At 53.4% G+C, this 16362-nt stretch overlaps 1 protein-coding gene and 1 long non-coding RNA gene across 4 annotated transcripts in view; one reads left to right on the forward strand and one right to left on the reverse strand.

Annotated features, from left to right (window-relative positions):
- The window catches only part of MGAT5B (alpha-1,6-mannosylglycoprotein 6-beta-N-acetylglucosaminyltransferase B), a 66740-nt gene that overhangs the window by 15546 nt on the left and 34832 nt on the right, over positions 1 to 16362 (reverse strand). For all 3 annotated transcript variants that reach the window (XM_061392719.1, XM_061392718.1, XM_061392721.1), the window contains 3 exons: positions 7166 to 7297; positions 5701 to 5834; positions 1350 to 1480 (listed from right to left, as the gene is read on the reverse strand). In XM_061392719.1, coding sequence (XP_061248703.1) covers positions 1350 to 1480; positions 5701 to 5834; positions 7166 to 7297 — 397 coding nt within the window. The remainder of the gene's footprint in view (positions 1 to 1349; positions 1481 to 5700; positions 5835 to 7165; positions 7298 to 16362) is intronic.
- On the forward strand, positions 4 to 1806 carry LOC133232825 (uncharacterized). Its single transcript, XR_009731480.1, has 2 exons — positions 4 to 963; positions 1343 to 1806. It is a non-coding gene; the product is annotated as an uncharacterized LOC133232825 (long non-coding RNA).

Here is a 16362-nt window from a genome sequence, read left to right on the forward strand (position 1 = left end):
TGAGAAAATAATGTGAGTACCTGGCAACAGTAAGCTCTGGCTGGATGAGTATTAACCATGGCTGCGACCTCAGAGGGTTGTCTTGGCACAGATCACGAGATGTCCCTTAATTCCTCCCCCTTACTCAGTCACAGAACTCCAGGGCTAAGCTGGGCACACATGGCTAGAGCACATCTACTTCCAACGTCCCCTAACTGTGGCTTTGGCCTTGGGACTGAGACCGAGCCACGGGGCCATATGGCGCAGAGCTGTGTGTAACCTTCAGGAGATATGCTAAACCTGGCCTTCCTCCTCTTCCTCCTCCAAAGCCCCCGACCCAGCACCACCTGCTGAAGGGCAGATGTAATGACTGCACTCTGTGGTCATCTTAAACCACGAAGCAAGACTGCAGATGGCAACTAAATGCAGCGAGTCAACCAGGGGAGAAGAGCCCCAGGGGTCAACCCAACACTGACAGCTCCAGGGCTTGTCAACAGGAAAGAGGACACACTTCCCTCTTGTCTCAGTCACGGTTAGTCAGGGCTTTTCTTTGACAGCTGGACCTAATCCATACAGCGTAAGAATCAGTCATTAAGATGGTCATGTGACAGCTCGACACGGAGTATGGGGGCTGCCCGATGGTTCCCACGATGGGCATCTTTATTATTAACCTTTAACCTCATGTCACCTGCCTTAGGTCAACTGTCCATCCTAGGAGCTGCCCTGTTCCACACCGAGCTGGACCCTGACTTCCAGGGCCCAGAAAGAGCCCACCTGAGACCCCATGTCCCCATCACCCTCCTCCCACCTTGGTCTGGTCATCTACAGTGCTACCAAGCCCAGAAAGCCCAACTTGGGAGCATCCCCCGGGGAGACCCTCTGGAGCACAGGGAGCAGCAGGACGTGGAAGGAACATGCGGTAGTCACCATACCTGGAGCTGCCTCGTTGCCAGGGGGGCAGAGAGAAAAGAGGAGAGAGAACAGGTCAGTGGCCAGGTGAGCGGTAACATCCCACACAGACGGTGCTTCTTGGAGGGACTTTGCCCTGAAGCTGGGGTCCAATCCCTAGTCCTCTCTTATTTCTCCCCTGCCTCCCACCCCCCAGAATCCCCACATGTAGCCTAAACCCCTTTGGTGAGTTAGAGTGTTTGTGGATCCACCCGAGCAAGGGCGGGGGATGAAGCCGTTTGAATTTGTTGCAAAGAGTGGAGGCAGGGAGGGGAGTGAGGCAGGAGTCCCTGGCCGGTATTTCCAATGGCATTTCTTTTTTGACCACTAGTGGGGGCCGTTTCCACCTTCCAGGGCTGGGGGTTGGGAGCTTCCTGGGGGCCGAGGGTTGGTGATGGGGTCTGGGGGCCGGCAGGTCTCACCTTCCAGATACTCGCCTCCTTGCCGTACACCACTGCCATCTTGCTGGCCTTGCCATCTTTGATGAGCTGCTTCTCTGTCTCATTGAGCTCCTCGGACACGAAGCCCATGAAGGAGTTGTCCGGGGTGTGAGCTGCAGCCAGACCACGAGGTCAGGAAGGGGCATGCCCTGGTCTACCCAGACTGGCCCCATTGGAGGGGACACCCGTTTGGCAGGGAAATAGAAGGGGGTAGGAGGTAAGGGGTGCGGTTTGGGTTGGGCGGTGGGGAGAGCATCCATCCATCAGGGCCCCGGCCCCCTTCCGCGGCATCTCTCACCGCCTCCCCTCTCTCTTTCCATGCAGATCTGTGCTCACAGGGCTCTGCTGAGAGGTCTTTCCTGACCCCAGCCCCTCTCCGTCTCCTTTCCCTGCTTTATCTTTTGCCCCAGAACTCACTGATCAGACACGACAGTACATAGTGATTTGTTCGTCTGTTACTGTCGGAATCTAAGAGGGAGGGAGCTGTCTGTGTCCCCGGCCCCTGGGAGCTCCTGGCCCGGCTGGTTCACGCATGCGCGGACCCATCTCCGCGTTCACACCTGCAAACTTCTGCCCCTGCCCTTCGCTTAAGCGCCCACCGCCCATTTCCACGATAAGAAAACCATATTCCGCTCCAGGGCCCCACTCGCACGTCACCTCCTCTCCTCCCAAGAGCCTTCTCTGGTGCCCTCCCTTTGAGGGCCTGTCTGCCGTCCTTAGGTCTCCGGCAAAGCGCGGATTCGCACCCTGACTCACTTCCCAGAACCCAGAGCACCAGGGTCAGGATGTGCGTTTCAGCTGCGTCTCCAGTTCCTCGGCCAGGCTCCAGGCATGATTAGCTCGTCTGCCGCGGCCGGCTAAAGGAGTGGGCACAGGCGCCATCCATCTGCAAGGAACAGGGTCTCTCCTTTCCATGCAAAGGACCTCGAGCAGAATGCCTATGGAACCCAATTACACCTACTCTGCCTTCCTGGTGGGAGAGGTTGCATGTGGGAAATAGGTTGGCAGCAGCCATATGCCCTTGATTTCCCAGAACAACCCTGAGGCCAAACACCCCGTTTCTTCATTTCAGATGCACGTTTTTCATATTTTAGCATTTCTGTAATCGGGATATACTTTTTTTTTCCCCCCCTTTTGGTGGTGCCACCTGGCGTGTGTAATCTTGGTTCCCCCACCAGGGATCTAAGCCGCGCACCCTGCCATGGAACCACGGAGTCTTAACCGCTGGACTGCCAGGGGAGTCCTGGGATGTATACTTTAATCAAATGTGTAGATGTGACATGGTATGTCCACCCAACCCCCTCAATACCCACAAAATTCTTAATCAGTATCTGGTGCATCTTAGAAGAGGTGGTGGTTTTCTATCCAGAAAGCTCATGGATTCTTGAGTGTGAAAATCTGACCATTGTAAGGACAAGTCTTTGCTGGCTGCAAAACAAAATGATCTCCCCTCTGGGCTTCCCTGGTGGCTCAGCTGGTAAATAATCCACTTGCAATGCAGGAGACCCCGGTTTGATCCCTGGATCAGGAAGATCCCCTAGAGAAAGGATAGGCTACCCACTCCAATATTCTTGGGCTTCCCTGGTGGCTCAGATGGTAAAGAATCCACCTACAATGCGGGAGACCTGGGTTCAATCCCTGGGTTGGGGAAGATCCCCTGGAGGAGGGCATGGCAACTCTCTCTAGTATTCTTGCCTGGAGAATCCCCATGGACTGTAGCCCGCCAGTCTCCATTGTCCATGGGGTTGCAAAGAGTCAGGTATGACTGAGCGGCTAAGCACACACTAGGGTTTCAGAGGCTTGGGGGTGGCGGTGGTGGTGGGGGTGGGGGATAGGGAGGGGCTGGAGGCCAGGAGTTGTTTCTGTGATGCTCAGAGCTCAGGAAGCTCTCCTGTCTCAGGAGGCTCTGCCCAGGCCGGGGAGAAGCCCCAGGAGGGCAGACAGACTCTTCTCCCTGACTCAGTTTCCCTACCTAGCCCCACCCCTGCCTCTGTACCTACTCTCTGGCTCCAGCTGGGGCTGCAACCAGGCCTCTCTCCTGCTCGCCATTTTCTCCCATTTTTAAGAAAATCTCATTCCGCCAACTCCACAAGAAGTGACAGGTTTAGAAAAATTAGCTAAACTAGTAGACAAGGGACAGGGAAGTATTGCAACCAATTAAAATAACAGGGACCATGAAAAAGAGCTCCTGGGGGCAGGGCAAGGTGGGGAGAGGCAGCCAGCCTCCCAGTTGCTCTTTGGATAAATCAACCAGCTAGATGTGGAAAGAGGTCTGCTCATGAATTCCTTCCTGGACTTAGGATATCATTAAGACAGGCAAGTTTGTGTTTCGTTCTCTTTCTTTAATTTATTCAATCAATTAACATTTTCTGAAGACCTCAATAGGCTCCAGGGAAATAAAGCTAAATCAGTCAGTGGCTCCTGTTTGAGTGTTTCCTAATCTATCAGTGGAAATAAATGTATAAGCAAATAACTCATATTTCAATATATGCTTTAACAGAATTAGGTTTAAGAGTTATAAACACATTCTGCCTGGAATAGATAAGGTGATTAGTGAAAGTGTTGGCAAAAAGAAGAGACATTTGACATGGGGTTTTGGAGGATGAGTAGGAGTTTGCCCTGGTTGGGGAACTAAGATCCTGCGAGCAAAGCACAAGCTACATGGCATGACAACAACAACAAGTCTTCATGACGTTCCCTAGCGCAGGAACCTACAGTGACTCTCAAATTACCATATCCAATGTAAACGTGGGAATCTTTGCTAAAGACCCACCTCTGCTCCCGGATCCTGTGTTTTCCCTCTCTGCTGTCACATATGCTGTTGCCATAGTCCAGAGCATCGCCACCACTACCCACCCAGCCCACTCCGATCTCTTGCTGGGAGCACATTGCCACCTGATGACCTGTTAGGACTCTTCTCATGGAGAAGCCTCATACAACCCTGCAATGGGCCCGGGGAGGGAGTCTGGCACCCACAGAACCATGTGACTTCAGACAGGACATTCCACCTCTCTGGGCCTCAGTTTCCTCATCTGGGTTCCAAGGAAACTTCCCACCTTCCCAATCAAGCCATTGGTGGTGGTTTGGTCGCTCAGTCACGTCTGCCCCTTGTGACCTCATGGACTGCAGCCTGCCAGACTCCTTTAACCATGGGATTTCCCAGGCAAGAATACTGGAGTGGGTTGCCATTTCCTTCTCCAAATCAAGCTCGTGTATTATTCAAAAATCTCATCTACCTCTAATGCAGCCTAGAACCTAAACAGTAACACAAAAGAAGTCACTAAACACCCAGAAGGGATGCAGTCACTTGACGGGCTGAGTAAAAATCAGCTACTTTACTTATAAGCAAATTCCTCGGGACCCTGCTTAGAACCAAAGTCACTCTTAACTTAGAGACAATCCTGATGAGGATGCTTGTCTGACTTTCTGACCCACAGCCTTCAAAGAGCCGCCAATTAGACATGCAAGATGCCACGGCAGGCAGATAGCCTAACAACGATTAAAAGTGACAGCTGACAGCCTCCCATCTAGGAGAAAGAGCGCCACATCACACAGCAACAGGACAAGGGGCCCCTTGGCAGGGGACAAGGCTCTGCACACCTCTGCCGGCCCTGCAGGGCAGGCTTCACGCCAGAGAGATAGAGCATTGACCCTGAGTTGTCAAGAAAAGGTTAAATTATTTTCAGCATGCTGCATGGAAGAGGGGAGGTCAGTGTGTACACATTTTAAAGTCTCATTAAAAAATCTTGAAAGCTCAGCTCAAATGGCCTCCCTTGCCTGAAGCGGCTCCAGCCCCCACCCACAGCCTGACTTCTCATCATCCCCAGTGTTGGAGCCTCCTGGAACACTTGCATTTCCAGAACCTTCCATTCTTTCCATGTCCATCTTCACTACATCTGTTTCCTCTGCTTAGAAAGCCTCACTGTGCCGCCCCTCACCACTCATTAGGTCTCCATCACTTTGGAATGTCTCCGGAAGGCCACAGAATCCTGTTTGGTCCGGAACCCTGTGCTCAGCTACTCTCTGAGAGCAACCTATGCTCCAGGAGGACAAAGACTGCATCCTCCAAGTGTTGAGAAGGTCACCACGCCGCCCCACCCCCACCCCAGGCCACCCCTCCCCACGCACACACCACCAGAGGCTCTGTGGTTCACACCTTTGCTGAGAGGGGATCGAGGCTTTCTTAGCCAAGGCCGATGGTTGGATGCATCTCTGTCCTCACACAGACCCCAAAAGGAAGAAAGGAGAGGACAGAACGGGACCTGCCTCCTCCCCACCCCTGGGAGAGGCCCCACCCATCCCGCCCCACTCCATGGGGCGGCTGGACACTCACGGAACATGGTCATGAACTGCTTGGGGTTGAGGTTCCAGTAGCCCCAGTTGGTCCGGTAGCCATGCAGCGTGGCGTATTCTTCGTGGTTGTACGCAGGTTCGGTCCCAAAGGTGTCGATGACCCGGATGCGGCACCTGCCCCCACCCCACGCCCCAGGAACCCAGGTCACCAATCTCCCGGTGTCTCCCTGGGCTGGGGTGGCCCCAGCCATGGGCTCTGGAACCTGAAGCTGGCTGGTCAGGGTAGTGCAATGTGTGGTCAGGGCTTGGGCTCAGACGCTAGCTGGCTGTGTGACCACAGGCAAGTGCCTTAACCTCTCTGGGTCAGCTTTCCCATCGATCAAAGGGGGATAACAACTGCCGAACCATCTCAGAGTCTTACCTGAACCATGGACCACTAACTCAGAAACTGTTAGTTTTTACAGCTGCCCCAAGGGAGCCTAGAAAGGGAGGCCCTTCCTGGAATGCGGTCCCTCCCCACTGCCCAGGATTCACCAGCACAATTGCACTTCCGTGAGCAGGGAGTCCACAGCCCCTCTGCCCAGGAACCTGCCGCCCCCAGGAAGTGCCTGGCCTCTCTGGACTGAGAAGCAGAAGAGAAGGGCCCCAGGGAACCAGCTACCGTGTGCCTCAGAGTCTCCTCTGCAAGAATGGCCACTGCGGGTGGGCCTCCCAGCTGGTGGGGGCTCTGTCCCACCCTGAGGCCAGAGCCCAGAACCTCTCCCTGCATCTCGGCCACCCCGGGAACGGGCACCTAAAGAAAACTGCTGAGTCTCAGACGCCCCTCCAAGGCGCTCCCCCACCCAGAGTCCTTCCAGGTGACCCAGAAGTGTCCGGACTGCTGAGGTCAGCACTCCTCCCCACCCCAGAGAAGGGGCAGGATTGGGAGGAGGAGGCCCCGAGTGCATGGAGAACACGCATTAATAATAAAAGCAATAACGCTGCCTGTCACTTTTTTTCCTAATAAAATCATGTGGGATAGTCAATGAGACTGGAGCACACGTAATAAATAGCAGGGCTCTCTGTGCTAAATTAAACCCCATATCCTGCTGGCTGCAGAGAGATGAAGCGATGGCACTGGCCTTCCTCCCGCCCAAGATGGGGCCGGGCGGAGGAGCGGGTGGGGAGGGGGCTGCTGGGTCCTCACACACAGGGCTCATGCCCGGCCCTGTGCCATGTTCCCTCCACCACTCCCTGCTGTTCCTCTGCCCTCTCCAACGGGGTCAGCTCTGACCTCATCCCCTCCACCCTCTAGCCTGCCCAGCAGCAGAGAGGCCCTGGAGCGCCTGGCTGTGGTTTATTAATTGTCATCCGAGTCAGCCGAAGCCAGGAGGCAGAGCTGTCTGGGAAGGAAGGTGGGGGGTGGGGAGTGGGAGGTGAGCCTTCGCTCTGCCCTGGAACCCGGGCAGTGTAACCCCCGCCTTGGGGACCAGTGGGCAGTCACCACCCTCCCGCTGCCCTCTCACCGGTACTTCCTGAAGGAGAGTCCCATGTGCTGCTTCATCTGCTGCAGGCCATGGTAGTCGGTGTAGATGAGGTCGAACGGCAGGGGCATGGTGAGCGGGCAGTTCCCCCGGCCTGGCGGCACCCCTAAGTTACTGAGAGAAGAACCCTTCAGAGTCTGAGCCCTAAGAGGGACCCACAGACCCACTTTCCCATCCAGCCTTGTGTTTGGGGGATCTGGACCTCGCCCTGGTTCCTACAGGTCAGAATAAAATGGGGAGGGGGGGACACTGTAAAGGAAAGTGAGGTCAGTGCGTGAATCCTGGCAGACTCTTGGAGAGGAAGCCAACAGGGCCTCCACGCACAGTAGCATAGGTTTTTCACTGCACAAGAGGCTCCAGCGAGGGGTAAATGGGACTGAACTCCAGCCTGGGCTACCTTGCCAAGCCTGCACCTGGCCTGGGCTACCTGCCAGAAGGAAGAGAACCTTCTGTTAATTTGCACAAACCTGATCTCCACAGAGCTGTGTCCACCCAGAGGGGGTGTGGACGTTCATTCACAGAGTGCCATGTACACCGTAAAGGTCCTCAGCACAGCTTCAGCATTTGTTTGGAGCCGAAGGGCCCCCAACCCCAAGTCCCAGGAGATACAATCCTGCTCTGCTGGCCACAGAGAAGCCCAGCCCTGGCGCACGGGGGACCCTGCCTGCTGGGTCACTTACTCGCACGTTTTCCTCTGGGACAGGGCTGCCTCTGGTGACCCAGTTTGGAGTCTCTGGGTCATCACACTGGAGCCTGGAGGACATGGCCTCCCTTCTCCCAGGTCCACCTCCCTGGAGACAAGCTTAGAGGCCCCTGCCTGGCCCCCACAGTGCCAGCATGAACTTTGTCCTGCTCACCCCTGCCCACCCTCCAGGAGCCCCTGCTAAGCCTGCCTACACTCCCCCTACAAGGATGATGGGGTTTTTAGATCAGTGACTCACTAAGTCTGTATTGAGTGGCTGAGTCTGGCAGGGAGTAGTGTTGGCCCCCAGGGAAGCCCTCCTTTTTTGGGGGCCCCCAGCAACCTCTCACCTCCCCCTGATTCCTGCCTCCCTTGGATTCGTGGTCCAGATGCTGGAAGGCATCTGCGAGACCTCCCTCCCAGTGAGTCCCTGCAGGGATCCACCCGGCAAAGGGGCCAGGATTATCATCTGTTCCCTGGGTCACATCCCGGGATCCTTGAGACAATTCAAGCAGGCAGAAAACCAGCACCTGGATGTCTCTGCACTCTCCTGCTCACACTCAGCAACACACCAACAGAGGCTCTGAATGCACCGTTCCCCAGAGCAAACTGCCCTAACGCAGCCTTTTCAGCGATGTTTATGACAACCTGATGACAAAGCCATGATGGAACGATGTCAAGGGAAGCTTTGGGAGACGAGGATCAAGGCATCAGGTGGCCTGTGCCAGCAGAGAAGGGCAGCAAGACGGAGGGCGATTTCTCTGTACTGCTCCCCACCAGCCAGTGTACCCCAGCCTCACTCAGCTTCCCTACACTAGCGCCCCAAGTGTGAGAACCTTTGCTGCTAAGTGGGGAGAGGGAAATGCAAAAATGTTATAACTGTTTTCTCCCCATTTCTCTTGTATGTGTGTGAATATGCCATAGTTTATTCATTCAGTGGAAAGGCAGACAGATTGTTTCCTGATTTTTGCTCCTGTTGCCCACTGTCAATATAAATATCCTTATACATACACCTCTTGATGTAAATGTGCAAGAATTTTGGGGGGTATATAATCAGAAATAAAAATTCTGAAGCTCTCAGGTATTTATCCAGGAGTAATTGTTAAATTTAATAGATAATACTCAACTATTTTGCACAGTAGTTTATCTTTAAACTTAAAACTGGCCAAGCTCCCCTACTCCCCACCCATCCAATCTCCAGTGATCCCCCAGACGGCCATAGGCAGGATTCTCAAAGCCAGGACTTCTAAGGCAGGGCCCGCCTCTTCAGCGTTTTTGTTGAAGTACTCAGAAAGTCTAGACCTCAGAGGTCTGGCACTATCACAGGAAGCAGCTCCCATAACCTGGAGACTTTATGAAATGTCTGGCGGTATTTTTTAAGTGTCAGGCAGGTTTTATATTCTACTCTGTGGGAATCTTGTTTTCTTTCAAGGATAGCTGTCTCTCACACACACACCCCCAAACTCCTCCAGTCAGATGGAACATCATTGTTGTCCTGGGTTATAGAAGCTCTGGGTTTAGGACAGACCCTGGTCCCCCTCCCCACTGCCTCCACTCAACTGAGAACCTCAAATAGAAAGACAGTCTTTCAAATAGAAAGATGCCTCTTGCAGAACTGAGGAAGGGGGTGGCTGCTCCTCCCTCATGGAATCTGGGTCTGGGAAAAATGAAGACGATTCTGAAAATATAAACCGTAGGTGGGTCTAGTTGCTGCTACCTGCACCAGTCACATGATTTCCCCACGCTGCCTTTCTGGCTGGTTACCAGGCAACATGTCCCTCTGTAGCCATGAGTAGTACCACAAAGTCATGGGGGGGTCCCTTTGGTTGCCTCGACCCTGACCCTAGCCCCAGCCCCAGACACCAGGGCCACTGGGAGGCCCGATGGACAAGTCAGGGTCCTCTCCTGGGAAGATGACGCCACACTGATGTTCCGGAGCCTCTGTCATCATCTCCGTCACCTTCGTGGCTACCATTCTGAACACAGGCACCATTCCACACGCTTTCAACTCATTAACTCATCAATCCCTTTCATCTGGACAACTACCCTATGAGAGCAGACCCATTCCTAACCTGCTCCCCTCTTTACAGATTAAGAAACAGGATCACAGAGCCAGGGAGGAGGAGAGCTGCGGTTGGAACCCAGGCAGTAGGCTCCAGCACCCACACTCCCACCGGCCGAGCTCTCCTTTCTCCCCAGGCTCACTGGGCATCAGACAATACAGCGGTGTGTCATCAGTCCACGGTAACATCCCGAAATTGAAGCTGCAGGCTACCAGTGGAGACTGGCCCCAGTCCTAGTTTTGTTGCTAACCTTGGAGGAATCATAGCCTCTAGGAGTTTCATTTTTTTCATTGGCAAAAGACAAAAAATGCCTACCTCACCAGGTTCCTGATAAGATCGAGTGAGGCAAGGAGACTGAAAGTTCCACTGATTGTTATGACTTCAGTCATAAGTTTCACCTTCTGAATTGCCAAGTCTGGAAACTCCTGACTCCCACCCCAACACACACACACACCCCTCATCTAAGGCCCCAGTCGTGTTTCAGCTATCTTGAAATCATTTCATTTCTCTTCTGCCTCCCTCTAGTCTTGCCTGACTCTTTTATGGAGAGATCTTTCCACAGCGTCAACCGGGCCAGTCACCCCTGGTTGCATCTGATCCTTTTCACAGCCTTCTTACCTCCTGCTCCTTGACGCAAACCTTGCCTCCTCCTCCAGGAGGGCTTCCCTGGTAGCTCAGCTGGTAAAGAATCTGCCTGCAATGCAGGAGACCCTGGTTTGATTCCTGGGTTGGGAAGATCCCCTGGAGAACGGAAAGGCTGCCCACTCCAGTATTCTGGCCTGGAGATTCCATGGACTGTATGGTCCATGGGGTTGCAAAGAGTCAGACAGGACTGAGTGACTTTCACTTTCCTCCTCCAGGAAGCCTTCCTTGGACCTGTGGACAGAGTGAGATGCCCTTCTCCTTTGATACCCCTGCCCTGGCATCCCACTGCCCTCTCTACCATCCTTCTGCACTGCCCTGAGTCACCTCCTCACAACTTGGGCCCCCCCAGGGTAGGGCTAGATTACCTTTGAAAGCACAGAGCTGGGACAGGATCTGACCCAATAAGTATCAGGTTCATGAATGAATTAACAAAGCAATGAACCCGGTGAACCACCCCCCCTCCCCCCGAGAAAGAACTGTTTTAAAGGTTGAAAATATCAAGAAAAGCATGTTAGGAGAGAAGGGACAGGTGAGCGAGAGGAGCCCAGGGCTCATGTGGGCATCTCCACGGTTTACCAAGACCTCCTGGTCTGTACTGGACACAAGTGGCCCCACGGGTCCCCAAAGGACATCATGGCAGGAAGAAGAGGAGGAGAGACAAATCAGCCGAGACAGCAGGTCCCCTTCCCAGGGGGAGTTAACGAGGAGCCCCACCGCCCCCACAGCCACAGAAAACAAAGATTTTCAATTTACAGTGAGTGCACTGGAAGTGCGTCTGCAGTTTCTTCGTTATTCTCATCAGGAGGAGTCTGAGCTTGTCCAGAGAAGAGCTGAGAGGGTCAGTCGAGGGGAGAGGGGCTATGGTTTTATCACTTGTAATTTAAGTTTACTTTTATGGGCAATTTTACGCTAAGTGGTTGGTTGGAGCAGCGACATGAATTGAAAAACACTCTCCTGACAAGCCTTCAGCCAAAGGTGCCAGGGAGGCTCAGTTGTACAATTCCACCTTACCCGCTGACTCCTCAAAAGGCCCCTGTCCAGACGGTCCCATAATTCCAACCTCAAGTTCATTTCTCTTCTGACTCTTACCCAGAGCTGCGTCGGGAGGGGCTCGGGAAGCCACCGCACCCCCATGGCACTGCTGAGACGGGGACAAGCAGCATCTCAGCATGAAGGGACTTCAGATGCACCCACCTAGTAGCCCCCGTCCGCCTGCCCACGACCACCCCCAGCGCTTGGGAAGTTTCCGTGGAATTGCTAAACTGGGCAGTTGCAATGAACTTCCAAATGTCCCCAGGCCACCTGCGTGGGAGTCTCAATGCAGACGAAGGGGATGGGGGAGGGGTGATCTAGGGACATGGTCCTTATACTGGTCACCCAGTCATCTGGTCCATGTTCCCAACCCAGACTAATCCGTCTATGAAAGCCAACCGGGGGCGGGGGGTAGGGGTGATGGGGAGTCAGGGTTTTCTGGGGACAGTTTCAGTCTGGGAAGATGAAAGAGCTCTGGAGGTGGATGGTGGTGACAGTTGTACAACTGTGTGAATGTATCTAATGTCACTCAACTGCACGTGGTTAAGATGGGTAAACTTTATACGTATTTTACTAAAAGTTTTCTAAAAACCCAAAACCAGATTATCCACACTCACAATGTCCATGTACAGCCCCACAAACACACGCCCAGCACTCTCCCTCCCAGAGGCACGCCTGCCCCATCTTCTACAGGGCCCCCCACAATGGAAGGAAGTGTTAGTCGATTAGTTGTTTTCGACTCTTGGCAACCCCATGAACTGTAGCCCCCCAGGCTCCTCTGTCCATGGGATTTCCCAGGCAAGAATACTGGAGTGGGTTGTCATTTCCTTTTCCAAGGGATCTTCCTGACCCAGGAATCCAACTCATGTCTCCTGCGTAGCAGATAGATTCTTTACCAACTGAGCCACCAGGGAAGCCCCCCCAACAATGGAGAGGGTCAGCAAATAGGCGGAGCAGGATGTATTAGCCACTCTCTTGGCCAAAAGATCAAAAGATGGTGGGACTTCTCCGGTGGTCCAGTGGTTAAGACTCCACGCTCCCAATGCAGGGGACGGGGCTTAATCCCTGGTCAGGGGACTGAAACCCACATGCCTCAACGAAGATCAGAGAGTCCAAGTGTCAAAACTAAGACCCAGTGCAGTCAAATAAATAAACATTTTTAAAAAGAAAAAAGATCAAAAGGTAGGATGCAACAAGGTGGAGAAGAAAAAATACAACCCATGCCCAATAGAAGAAAAAAAAAAAACTCTCAGCTCGGAATCAAAAGGCTGAGTTCTGTGCATATAAATTTTTAAAAGAGATGAGTGAGAGAGCTAACCCTTATCTGTAAGTTTTGAATTTATATTGTTTCTTCCCATGTACCAAAAAAAGAAAAAAGTGCCAAGTTCTAACAGTGAAGAGGATCCCTGGGCGTGAGCTCCAGCATGAATTTGCTGGGTTGCCTTGCACAGACGTAGCAGTGCTCCGGAGTGCACCTCCACTTCCATTCTGTGATACGCGGGCAAATCTCCATGGTCCCTCCAAGGCTAAAAATTCTTCAGGTTTATGTCTCCCTGTACTTGGTCTGTGGCTGGAAATAAGCTCTCCAGGTAGCGCTCAAATTCTGGAACAGACTATTCTCTCTCCCTGTCTGTCTTCTCTGTGTGGGAAGGACCTAATTAAAAAGCATCTTACAAAGTGCTCAAAGATCTTTGCCTTCAAGAGCTAAGAGAACAGGGTAACTTCAGCTTCCCTGGATCCATCTCATTACTGGGAGCACCTGGCTGGGCAACCCGGGACCTCTGTCTCCTCTGGGGTCCGCTAGCCCTCTGATGCCATCCAGTGCCCACCCCCCGAGCACTACGGCATCGACCTTGTTGCTCTCCCAAGGTCCATTGTTAAAGCACCTGCCGCCCCTTCCCCAGAACAGAAGGAACACAAAGAAGCAAATGTAGACAGTTAACTGGGCATCTAACGAGCTGCTGTGGAAGGCAGGTTAGCATCACTAACGAGAAAGGAATTAAATTCTCCTGCAGGTTTTCCTCTCTTGCCCAGCATGGGCTGACCTTCCTGAGCCCGACAAAAGCAGCCTTATGATGCCCTCATGATGGGTCCACCCACAGCTTCCATCTCCTGACAAGACAGTGTCCTCAGAGGGTCAGGAATGACAGCTAAAGGGAATGGCCAGGTCCCCAGTGGAGTCAGGGCTCAGAGGAAGCAGGAATTCAAAGGAAAAGCAGATCGGAGCTGACTCCAGCCATACTTTAGCCAAAGCCCAAAGGAAGTACAGGTGGGAAGACGCTGAAAGGGAACTGGGCAGCGTGCATCAGGCCTGTGGTCCAAAGCCGACACTTTCTTCCCCAGCAGTCCTTCCTAGTGAGCAAACTCAGGGCTAAGAATAGGGCTGCCACTCCCAGGAGAGGTGGCTGAAACCACAGACTCGTTCCTCCAGCTCCCGGGGGGCTGCAGTGCCAGGAACGCATCCCTCTGGCTGTCCCCTGCCTCCTTCCCATTTATGTAACCATGCACGTAAGTGCTGAGCAGGAATCCAGGCTCCTCTCGCCAAGCCAGCCTTTCCGTGAAGGTGGCTCTTGGGCCCAGGCGCAGGTTTGGATCACCGAGGTCTATTCTGGCTCCTGATGGCCAGGCTGGTCCCAGAGGGGCCGCCTCTTCGCTCTCGGGTGGGGCCTGCCCTTGGGATGTTGGTTTTCAGTTTTTCTGGGGATTCTCACATCCTAGGCGCTTTTGCTGTTCTATGCTTGCTGCATGGCTAAGTCGCCTCAGTCGTGTCCGACTCTTTGCGACTCTATGGACCGTAGCCGGCCAGACTCCTCTGTCCACGGGATTCTCCAGGCAAGAATACTGGAGTGGGTTGCCATACCCTCCTCCAGGGGATCTTCCTGACCCAGGGATTGAACCTGCATCTCATGCCTTGGCAGGCAGGTTCTTTACCACCAACGCTACCTGGGGAGCCCACAGACATTCGTGGAAAACCAACCCATAGAGGAAACAAAGATAGGGTGAGACGCTGCTCTCAGCCACGCTGGAACAAGTCCTGTGGGGGATGTGGGTTAAAGACACAGCCCTGAGGTGCCAGCCATGAATCATGTGGGGATCTGAGTCCATTCCAGAAGACCCAGGAAAGAACAGCCTGGTTCCAAGAAAGTCTTCTCTTTACCAGAGCCCTCTGACTATTTTGGGGAAGTTAGAAGGAGCGCTAGGGGTTATTCAGACCATTCTGTCTTCTACCAGCACCCCGACCTGAGCTGGGAGCAGCAGAGTTTTATCCCTCCCGTGGGGGGCATGTCAGTCTCCAGGAAGTTCATCCCACCATCTGCCTCCCTCCTCTCCTGCTGCCATGGGAGAAGACCTTCTCCTGCTCAGGATGCCCCCCTTCCTTTATGAGAACCCATGGCTCCTGAGGTTTGAAGGTGTACTGATGCGTTCCTCCCCACCCCCAGAACAAACCCCACCTCCTTACTTTTCCTTCAAAAGCCTGCAGAAGCCAGCCCTCCTCTTCCTTTCTTCTCTGACTCCCCCCAAGCTCTCCCCAACCCACTGGGTTGCATGAACCTTTCCTGAGAGCCTGTGATTTCTTTTAAATCGATCTTCCTTTGCAACATCCCAGTCCCAATGTGGACCAGACCAGAGCTGGAAAAGGCACCTTGGCCACTGCATCCGTGAGGTCAAGACTTAGGGAGGGGCCTCGATTAGCAAGAAACAGACTCCCACTCTTTGAGGCTCGGAGCAGCATGGAGTGGGAGGAGCAGGGAATCATCTCTCCTGGATCCCTGGGAAGGATGAAGGCTGGGGACCAGGGAGACTTTGGGCCTCCAGCAGCAGAGGTCTCCCACCTTCTGTGGTATCTAGCTGTGCTAAACATGATCCCACTACACAGATTAAAAGGCCTCCTTGGACGAGAAGGAAGGCAAAAGAAGGGAGAGGCAGGAATTCTCTGTGGATCCAGTAGTTAGGATTCCTAACTTTCAGTGCGGGGGGCACAGTTTGATCCCTGGTCTGGGAGCTAAGATCCCACAAGCCACGTGATGTGGCTAAAAACAAACAGAAGGGAGAGGGGAAGGAGTGTTTTATTGTAAATTAGCCATTTGCCTCTTATGCCTCCTCTAGGAAGAGGTGGGGGAGAAAGAACCTCTGTGTACAGGGTCTGCTAAGTGCCAAGCAGAAGCTGGACATGGCTCTTCCTCCCCTGTTCTGATTGAACAATCAAATATTTCAAGCATCCAGAAAGTTATAGAAAATAGTACGATGACATGATGAATATCTGCACTGCCACTTCCCAGCCTCGTCAAGTCATCAGATTTCTGCCATATTTGGTTCAAGGGTTTTGGGGAAGGGTTAACACATTCGAAGTCCAGGGCAGCCTTCGGGGTGTTCCAGTCTCGTCCACTCTCCTTACACCTCCTGCCCCCTCCACCTCACTCCCAGAAGATGCTCATTCCTCCTACATCAAAGATAAAATAAGGAGTTCCTTGTGACACAGTAGTAAGAATCCACTTGCCAGTGCAGGGGACATGGGTTCAATCCCTGCTCTGGGAAGATTCCAGTAGCTGGCGGACCAACTAAGCCAGTGAGCCTCAACTACTGAAGCCTGAGCCCTGCGGCTCCTGAGCCCACATGCTGCAACCACGGAAGCCCGCGCGTACTAGAGCCCATGCTGTGCAACAAGAGAAGCCACTGAAATGAGAAGCCCCGGCTCCGCAACCAGAGAATAGCCCCTGCTGGTTGCAACCATGGAAAGCCCACATGCAGCAACACAG

This window comes from Bos javanicus, chromosome 19 (assembly GCF_032452875.1).
Source record: "Bos javanicus breed banteng chromosome 19, ARS-OSU_banteng_1.0, whole genome shotgun sequence".
In the NCBI taxonomy this organism is placed as follows: Eukaryota; Metazoa; Chordata; class Mammalia; order Artiodactyla; family Bovidae; genus Bos; species Bos javanicus.